The sequence below is a fragment of the Acipenser ruthenus genome, chromosome 48 (assembly GCF_902713425.1).
Source record: "Acipenser ruthenus chromosome 48, fAciRut3.2 maternal haplotype, whole genome shotgun sequence".
Lineage (NCBI taxonomy): Eukaryota > Metazoa > Chordata > Actinopteri > Acipenseriformes > Acipenseridae > Acipenser > Acipenser ruthenus.
The window spans coordinates 369345-379962 of NC_081236.1; the positions used below are offsets into that span (position 1 = coordinate 369345).

The window sequence follows — 10618 nt, forward strand, 5'->3', positions numbered from 1 at the left end:
ATAACTTGTCAATTATCTATTTGTCTCTGACATGCTTTCCTATAATTATGTTCGTCTTACGTACACTGTAAAAGCCAGAAGATGTAATATGAACAAAATGAAGTATGTAATTTAATAACATGCATGTAGATAATGCATTTACAAAACAAATTATTTTGTGAAAGTAATGAATGCTTGCCTGTCTCAGGCCACACCAAATGTTTTAAATCCTTTGCAAATTTCAATGCCTGTGTATCTGCCTTTCAGGTACGTGTTGATTCATTGCATTCTGAAACCAACACCAGCATAAGCATACGATTGTTTTTGATTACCGCGCACATTGCTTTCATGCTGTTCGGTGGCGGAGCATTAGCAGGTCCAGCAGGTGCAGCTGCGCTCAGGCCCATGCACTCCGAGGGCCCCGGAGGGGTTCGAAAGTGTTTTTTATTTTTATAACAATGATAATATCCTTCGCGTTTATATTTGCAGATGTTACACATTTGTATAACTGTAGCTGCCGGTGTGTGGTGCCAGTAATTCAGATTGTATCCTCCCTCATTTCAACAGGTATCGCTATTGTCTTAATTATCCTAACTTTCCTATGTGAGACAATTTCTGCAAATGTATGTGCAGAATTGTGAATTCTGTAATCATTTCTGTGATCGCAGAGTTGGGAAATCCTGGTAGGATTGGTGATTAAACCTGTTCTTTTATGATTAAAAAATACTGTAGTGTTGGATGTAAAGATGTACGCAGAATAAAATTAAAGTAGGTGAGTAGAAAACTTTCTTATTATGTATTGTTTCATGTATGCTAACATTCTGACAATTAAATATAGTTCAATATTGAACACTTGGCCATGGGCCAAATTCAAATAACAACGTAATCAATTACGGGCATGTTCATCTGCCCATTCAATAAATTATTATTATTATTATTTGTTTATTCAGCAGACGCCTTTATCCAAGGCAGCTTACAGAGACTAGGGTGTGTGAACTATGCATCAGCTGCAGAATCACTTACAATTACATCTCACCCGAAAGACGGAGCACAAGGAGGTTAAGTGACTTGCTCAGGGTCACACAATGAGTCAGTGGCTGAGGTGGGATTTGAACTGAGGACCTCCTGGTTACAAGCCCTTTTCTTTAACCACTGGACCACACAGCCTCCTAAATCATTCAATTCATTCCATTGGTGGTTGTCTCCTTTCTGAAATAATGTTTCCATTTCAAGGCGCGTGTGAAAAGCCTAGGCAGGTTTATTTTTTGCTTTTAAATAATAAAGTGTTCTCAACGCATCGATTATTGCTGACCATTGGCTGTCTGAAATTTGATTGGGGAATTGGTTGCTGTCTGTACCTTTAGATTTAGACTCGAGTGCTGTTAAGTAACATACGAAAAGATTTATTTTTCCTTATGACTGCTAACACCAGTGTGAATAATTGTTTATTTGAATCAAATGCTTACTCTTATTCCTGTTCCCATGCAGTTGTATCTGAGTGTTACTGTAAGCGTTCACTGTATTAAACTTGGGAAGACCCTGTCCTTTATTGTGCAACACCACTTGTAAAACTGTAACACACTGGGCTCTAATTCCACCTGCTATAAAGATAAGGGTGAATGACACCTATTATATTCATCCAGGACGTTGTCATAATATTTACACAAAGGCTGTGCAATTACACAGAAATTGTGCAAACATTTTGATAAGCAGCAAAGGGCGGCTTGCCACAGCTTAGTCAGTCACAGAAGAAGAAAAAGACAGTCGGAAGTTTTTCTTGTTTCTCTTCCATTTTTTTTTTTATTCTTCATTTTATTTTTAAGGGTTGAAGCTAAAGGGGTCTCTAAGTATGTGTACTGGAAAGTGTTCCCGGCTTATTGGGTTGGTGTTGATCCCTGCGGCCTTTGCTTGTATTATAGCAAACCTGCTTCTGCTGTTTCCAAATGCAAAGTCGCTCGACAGCGACCACATCACTCTGCAAGCATGGCTGATGGGAGGAATAGTTGGTGGCGGCTTGTTCGTAAGTATTGTTTCATTTTTAATTTCCAGATTTTCCGTACAGCTCTGGCCAAAAGTTTTACATCACCTAGAATTTTAGGATTGAGACTTCAGGGGACCCAAATATCTGTCCAAACTAACACACAAAGAGATGTTTATTAAGGAAATTACTTTCAATCAAAAATCCAATTCTGGATTAAACATACGCTGAACTGTAAGAAAGGAAATGTATACGTTGAAGATTGAATTCATATACAGAGTGTTTGTTTGTCTTCCTTCTCTAAACTTGATTTAACAGTCATTCAATTTTCCAGAGGAAATGTTAAGACTAGGATTTTGTATTTCACTGGAGACACAATAGCACATATTTATATAAGTTACTGAATAATTAAGAATCATTATTCAGTGTTTGGAATGTATGTATTCATATATAAAATGTATCTTCTAGTTATTCTCTGAACAAAACCCCCTGCTTCGTACTAATCATGCTCGCTGAATACTTTCATTTTACTAAAATACTAATTTTAACTACAACTACACACTTAAAAAAAGTGACTTACAGAGACTAGGGGGTGAACTAGAAGCAATGATAATTGCAAGGAGGCCCTACAATATTATGATCAAGAATTTTCTTAACAAAACTTATTGTTGTCATTTGTAGTTTGAACTTTTGGTTACAACTATGTACAGCTATGGCCCGCAGTTTTGCATCGCCTATTTAGGATTGAGACTATATGGACATCATTTAGATGTTCAATTTAACATCATATAATCAAAGAAACTACGGGAAACCATAATACTAGTACATCAATTTTTGTCAGTTTTTCGTTACGTATATGGAAAACTACAAAGCGATGTGTAATTCAATATGTTAACGTAACAATATTCAGCAGGTTTCATTCTACTTTATGATGCAAAATGAGTTAATTCTATAGGGTAATGCAGAACTTTTGTCCACAGCTGTGTTACCACAATTTTTTTAATTAACCGGTATTAGTACATTACGACAGCTAATGATTAATTGAGTATCTGGTACCATAGGGTGTCAGTTCTTTTCAAGTAACCTTCAACTCTCCACCAGTTTATACAATGCACTAACGGCAACCAGGAGACAAAGGTCTGGCGATAAAAATGAAAGTGTCACAGCACACCCTATGATCAATAACAGGGCAGATTTCTCCACATGCTTCAAATTAATTCTTTCCTTTTGACATTACCAATAAGTTATTACAAGTATAAGAGAAAGGTTGCTCCCTCCAGTCCAGGGCAGGCTTGAGACATGGAGACTGAACTGCTCCCTCTCTCCCTCACCCCCTCTCCCTCCCATTTTATTATACGTCAGTATAAATATTATAATTAAATACAAAACAATGTTTAATTACTCATTATCTGCAGCAATGCAAAGTGAGGCAGTAAACAGAATACTTCAGGCTCCGTATCTCATGAAGACAAAAGTACACAGGTTTGTATCCCTTTTGAAATATCTCATACTCTTTTACGAACGTGTGGGCAGGTAAAAAAATGCATTTATGAACAGCAAATATACAAAAACACATTACGTGCAAATGATCTTTTGTGCAAAGCCCAACTGCAGATTGGATTGTAGGCTGCAGCCCCAGTTTGATACTAGGAACGAGACTTTACACACTGGTTTCATGGTGCAGATGGAAATGTGTCATAAGATAACATTAGGTAGTAATATCAGCTGTTTATGTTAAATAAATAAAGACCTTGGTAAAGCAGGTCCAATGTGCACTAACCGGTGCTTGATTATTGCTTTTTGTGTTCCCTCTCTCAGATGTTATGTCCTGGCTGCTCAGCAGTAAGAGCTGGAGGGAAGGGTTGCTGTGGAGCTGGTTGCTGTGGCAACCGTTGCCGGGTACAGTGGCAGTATTTAAATTATATTAAGATACAGATATGGTTTATTCCAGTGGTTTTCAACCCTGGTCCTCAGGACCTTCTGGTTTTCATTCCAACTGAGCTCTCAATTACTTAACTACACCCTTAATTCAACTAACAATTAGCTTAATTAAGCATTCTTAATTGTTTTCAGCTCTTAAAGAGTTGCAGATTTCAAGTCAACTCTAAAATCGTATAAATAACTTGAAATCTGCAACTTGTTAGGAGCTGAGAACAATTAAAAAGGTCTAATTAAGGAAAATATTAGTTCAATTGAGGGTTTAGTTAGGTAATTGAGAGCTCAGCTGGAATGAAAACCAGAAGACACGGGGGTCCCCAAGAACCGGAGTTGTGAACCACTGGTCTATTCAATCGCAACTTGCTTCTAATGACATAAATGGTTTCTAGAACTAACTGGTTTGCAATCAGAATCAATCCACCCATTAGTTTGTGCTGACCTCAATGGTCATGGTAATGCTGTGGGTAAAATGTTAATCACATGTATGTCAGTCATGCAACTAATTATAAATCACGTGTGAGAAAACAACCAATCATGGCTCAGTGTGAAAATTCCAGCACCTCTTATCACCTCTTATCTTATCATCCTGTGTACAATGATGTCATCGGTGCTAGAACACAATTAATTTATGTTTAATATTAGCTCCGGAGTACAATCTCTTTTTTGATACATTTGTGATTTATAGTTAGATAGTAAGTGAATATGTTGTGTGAAGGGTGTATCATAACAAAAATCATTTTGCAGCGTTTGCATACCTGTCAACATAAGGGGTTAACAGTAGTGTTCTGAGCAAAATACGGGAGAAAATCTGTCCTGGGAAATGTCAGATAGAAGGGTCCAAACTAACGGAGACTCCAGGTGAATATGGGAGAGTTGACAGGTCTGCGTTTGAAATCCTCTTGCCCAAAACTGCACGAGATACAATCAGAGATGCCCAACAGGTGACACAATAACCTAGAGAATTTAGTTTCTTCTATTCCAAGGATTTGTGATCTAAATTCGAAGGGCAGACTAAAAACGGCAACAGTCATAGCTCTGCTCTTTGAATTAATATCACAGGTCCATGGAACAGAAGAAACCAAAATCTTTGCATCATCAGAACTTGATAAACCAGAACAGAAAATAAACCAGACTTCCAAATTCCCTGCTTAATTCACTCTGCGCACCACTGTGCCCTTCTTTGTTTTATCAGATGTTGAACTCTGTCTTCTCGTCTGCGTTCGGGGTGCTTGGAGGACTCTACTGCGTCAGTGTGTCTTCTGCTGGGCTGGCTAACGGACCCAAGTGCCTGACCGCGAATAACATGTGGGAGTATCCCTTTCAGGGCACGCAAGGAAAGTAAGAAGTGACTGACTGATCATCCACCCATCACTATGAAACACTGTACGGCTCTGGCAAAACTATTTTGCATCACCCTTTAGAATTAACTCATTTTGCTTCACAGAGTCGAATTAAACCTGCTGAATAATGTTACGCTAGCACATTGAATTACATGCCGCTTTGTACTTTTTTCCATATACTTAAAGAAAAGCTGACAGAAATTTGAAAAATGTGACATTTCGCAAATCTAACGTGAAATACTACTGTACTACTATTATGGCTTTTTTTTTTTTTTTTTTTTTTTCAATATAATGTTGTAGTTTCTTCTTTGATTATATGACGTTTTTTTTTTTTTTTTTTTTTTAAATAGGTCTCAATCCTAAAATTCTAGCTGATGCTAAACTTGTGGCCAGAGCTGTACTTATTTCCCACTTAAAACATTTCCAGCACCAGCACCCACATTCTTACTCCCAAGTACTTTCACATTTCGTTATTCTATTTCCATTCTCCTCACTGTAAGAAGTGGCACCCATACATACTGGTTTTCTTGTCTGGATGTTTGCTTCTGTGAAGGTTCCCAACTCTTATAAGCTCTGAACGGATTGATCTGAATTTTTTTTCCTATATCTTCATAATGTTGGGGATTAGCAAAAACAGGCACATGGCACATTTTAGGCAAGTCTAATTCTACAAGCACAATCATAATCAATCAAACATTTTTTTAAACACGTTTTTTTAAAAGGTACAACAACTATATGTTCAGAAATATGCGTTTGTGTGTTTACTGGAATAACTGTATATCATTTTTATAAATCGCATCCAACCACCTTTCTCATTCAGAAGGTGCCATCTAGTGGACATACAGTATACATTATTCTTTCAGTTCCTTCCAAAGGGGCTTGAATGACAGCACAAGATTAATCAGCTAATGCTCATTGAAACAATCTACCGATACTTATATTCTGACCCCTAACATGGTATGCATTGAAAAACATAATACATAAATGTGCTTGTGTTGTAGTTAAAGCAGCTAAGGTAAGCTTGTACAGGACTCGGCACAGAGTTAACCAACAGCTTTGTGGCACTAAGGTTGGATGATAATGAAAAATTAGCGCTGTAATGACAATGATCTTAAATCATGTTTCGAATCCCATTATTTTCATGCGACTCCACAGTTTCTAATGTGTGATTTCTTTCTGGGAAAAAAAAAACACTGCACCAGCTCACTGCTTCTCTCTCCCCTTGTCCCCTGTGCTAGTCACCAAGGTTCACCGTGGGCCATAGATTTCAGTTTTCCTCATGTGATTTATTTCTGAAAAATGAACCAGCTCCCCCCATGCTTGTTTAGACTGCGCTTGTAGATCTCTTCATCTATGATCTCCCCCTCCTGCTCTGCACTGGACTTGCCTGACCTCAGCACCATGTTACTGGATCCTCAGCTGATGTGCTATCCTTGCACTAATGCACTGCTAACATGTCATTGTAGATACAAATTTTCTTAATCCTAAATCTCATACTGTATTCTAGTAGAATTTGCACTTACTATAAACTACACTGTATTTAAATCTTGTTTGTTTGCACTGTAACCTTGTATTGCCCTGTATACCTGTAAGTCGCCTTGGATAAAGGCATCTGCCAAATAAACTAATAATAATGTATCTTTTATTAGCATTTAGCAGATGATTTTATCCAAAGTGACTTACAGAGACTAGGGGGTGAGCTATACATCCGAAGGACAGCGCACAAAGAGGTTCAGTGACTTGCTCTGGGTCACAAACAGTGAATCAGTGGCTGAGCCGGGATTGAACCAGGAACCTCCTGATAATAAGACCCTTTTTTTTTTTTTTTTTTTTTTTTTAAATCACTGGACCACCAAGCCTTACTTCCCCTTCTCTCTCTGTCCCTACCCCCCCTCCAGTAGGAGTTACCTGGTGAACAAGGACATGTGGGAGAAGTGCTTGGAGCCCAAAAACATTGTGCTGTGGAACATCGTCCTCTTCTCAATCCTCCTGGGGCTTGGGGTCCTGGAAGTGATCCTGTGTGGGATCCAGGTGTTCAACGCGTGCCTGGGCTGCGTGTGCGGAGACTGCCGCAAAAGACGAAATGACGTAAGACAGCAGCACGTCTATTTCCTCCACTGCAGCGTGTAGACAGTGGAACTGATCAAGATTAAAAAAAAGAAGACAAAAGTTTGTCGATGAGTTTTACTAGTTTCACAGACCCCTCTTAAGTACCAGTCTTGGACTACCTGGTGTTCGTTTAAGTAAGGTAGGGAAGTCCAAGATTAGTGCTAATCGGGATCTGTGAAACCAGTAGTTTCTATTATATCCTAACCAAGGTGCCGACAGCTGTCGTCAAATGTTTTATATCACCTAGAATTTTAGGATTGAGACTTCAATGATTGCAGACTTCATTGATCACAAATTAACGTGAAATACTACTGTACTACTATTATGGCTTCCGAAGACTTTTTTTTTTTGCAATATAATGTTGTAGTTTCTTCTTTGATTTATATAACGTTAAATAAAATATCAAAATTATGTTCTTATATATATTTTTTAAATAGGTCTCAATCCTAAAATTCTAGCTGATTGCTAAACAAATTCTAGCTGATGCTAAACTTGTGGCCAGAGCTGTACTTATTTCCCCACTTAAAACATTTCCAGCATTGATCTGATTTTTTTTCCCTATATCTTCATAACGTTGAGGATTAGCAAAAACTGGCACATTTTAGGCAAGTCTAATTCTACAAGCATAATCATTTTTGTAGTGCAAAGGGGCTTGAATGACAGCACAAGATTAATCAGCTAATGCTCATTGAAACAATGTACCGATAATTTTTTTCTGACACCTAACATAGTATGCATTGAAAAACATAATACATAAATGTTCTGAAAAAAAGAAACTACAAAATGATACTGGAAAAGTCTACCGGAAGTCATAGTAGTTAAACATTAAACATTTGCGAAACCATAACCTAAGATGTTATGTAAAAAGCAATAATAAGCAACAACCTATTTAAAACCAGAATATATTTAACCAGAATAGCATTTAAACACATTTAAAACCATACATACATATTATAAAAAATAAAAAAAACAGTTAATAAGAAATTAATGCAATCCAGGTATTTTCACCTCGGTGGTCACTAACGACGTTCTGACTAGAAAGGACTGACGCCATGACCCAACATGAATGAAAATGGCTGTATCTCCATAATAATTGTATTTCACAAATTATTCTTCAAAGGATAAAACAGAGACTGTGAAACAATTCATATTTGGCCTCCTTTAAATTAAAGTTGGTTTGAGCGCTGTAGCTGCTGTGGCTGAGGAGATAAAGCCCTTTTACGCGTGTCAGGTAGGCTGTGCGCGCATATGCGGTATGTTATTGTTTTTCACAATTTATTTGTTTGGTTCACATGTAAAGGAGAGCTTGTGAAACAATTCGCAATTGGTCTCCTTTAAATTAAAGTTGGTTTGAAAACGCTATCTGCTGTGGTTGGGGAGATAAAGCCTTTTCATTGATGCCAGGACATATATGCGGTATGTTATTGTTTTTCACAAATTATTCTTAGGATTCACATGTAAAACAGAGGCTGTGAAACAATTCACAACTGGTCTCCTTAAATTAAAGTTGGTTTGAGCACTCTAGCTTCTGTGGTTGGGGAGATGAAGCCATTTTCATTCATGTCGGGTTGGCGTGAGTCGAATATCAAACGAATATCGCCATCGGACGACAAGCTAATTTACCGAGGTGCCAAATAAAATATATATTAAACAATAAAAATGATACCTATTATGCTACACTATATTTACATTATAACCGAATTTGTACATTAATAAAATATGATAACACAATACGCTGTTCCAAAATAGTTGACAAAAAAGAGGTCATGTTTTACCGTTTACGCGCTGTTATATTGGAGTCAATACAATTAATATGAATTAATAACATCTCTTTAACCACAAAATGGAAGACATTACTAGTTTAATACTCTTTCAGGCAAATGGCACAACTTTTAGAAATTAAATACCCCTGTCCTGTTCCTCTGTTGGTTAGTTAAAACACCCCCCCCCCCCCCCCCCCCCCCCCCCCCATGTTATTTCAACATTTTTTTTAATTAATTAATTAATTAATTTATTTATTTATTAACCTACCTTTTAAATTTTGCCACTTCATCCTCAGTAAAATGTGTAGCGTTTTCACCTAATTTTACTATCAGACTGACATTTTCACGAAATTCAACCGCCAAAAAAAGAAGCCTCTTCACTTCAACCGTCCTTGCTCGCGCTGTACAAAAAATCACGCGCGCACGCGCGGAGTCATTTTCTCCTTTCTGTGACGTAAGCAAGAAGGTATAGTACCTTATTTATAGGACACCTTTGTACATTTGACTTATATTTTTAAATGTTGTACCTTTTAATTCATTGAAAAGTACAAAAAGAAAGTACCAGCAAGGATCTTAAGCGTACCTTAAAGGGAATATGGTACTCGTTTGTTCTTTGGGGCACATAAAAGTACTCCAGTTGTAACCTTTCATTTTATTTTTAATGTACCAATTCACGTTTTATTTTTTATTTTAGGATGATGGAGGCTTATGAAAAAAAGAAAAAAGAAAATCACTCCAGTTGACCCCAAAAATGATATGAATTCTGAAACTCTCTCTCTCTATATATTCTCTTTTTAGGGGCTGATAATATTGCTAACTTTGTGGTATTTAGTATTTACACCATTAAGCACGTTTCCTATAATGTACATTTTTCTTGATGATAATTAAGTTCATTTTTATTAAATTATGCAGATGTTAATTTTGTTTAAGTTATGGTAAACTGTTTTGCTTCTTTCGCCAACTTCTGTTTTTGAAATGATGCAAGGCTGTTGGACATAAATGCGTTCTGAGAAATTTCATTACCATGTCTCCTGTCTAACTTTCTTGATCTTTAATAAAAATGTTGATTTCTAAAAGGTATTATTTAAGCACTCACAGTTCGGGGGAGGGGGTGGGCGATGGAGCCTAGATAGAAACTGAACTGCCCCTCACCCACCTAAGAGAAAGGACGCTCCCTCCAGTCCAGGGCAGGTTTTTGAGGCATGGAGACTGAACTGCTCCCTCCCTCCCTCCCTCCCTAACCCCCCCCCCCCCCCCCCCCCAGAAGAGAAACTCTGAATTGATTGCAATGTGCTTTACTCTCTCACTGAGCTTAGCTATACATAGCACTAAAAAAAACTGCATGTGGTCAGGCATACGTCACAGCGCGTTTATTATTATTATTATTATTATTATTATTATTATTATTATTATTATTATTATTATTATTATTAATATTTATTTCTTAGCAGATGCCCTTATCCAGGGCGACTTACAATCGTAAGCAAATACATTTCAAGTGTTACAATACA

At 37.3% G+C, this 10618-nt stretch overlaps 1 protein-coding gene across 2 annotated transcripts; it reads left to right on the plus strand.

Moving 5' to 3' along the window:
- The first annotated feature begins 1682 nt into the window (after window positions 1-1682).
- On the plus strand, window positions 1683-10129 carry tm4sf5 (transmembrane 4 L six family member 5). 2 transcript variants are annotated; one of them, XM_059014603.1, is made up of 5 exons: window positions 1683-1999; window positions 3776-3856; window positions 5088-5233; window positions 7137-7323; window positions 9802-10129. In XM_059014603.1, the coding sequence occupies exons 1-5, from the start codon at window positions 1829-1831 to the stop codon at window positions 9817-9819; spliced, it is 603 nt and encodes a 200-aa protein (XP_058870586.1). In that variant the 5' UTR covers window positions 1683-1828; the 3' UTR covers window positions 9820-10129. The 2 variants fall into 2 exon arrangements, with proteins under 2 accessions (XP_058870586.1, XP_058870585.1); XM_059014602.1 differs by having other exon boundaries at window positions 1684-1999; window positions 7134-7323.
- The last annotated feature ends 489 nt before the right edge of the window (window positions 10130-10618 follow it).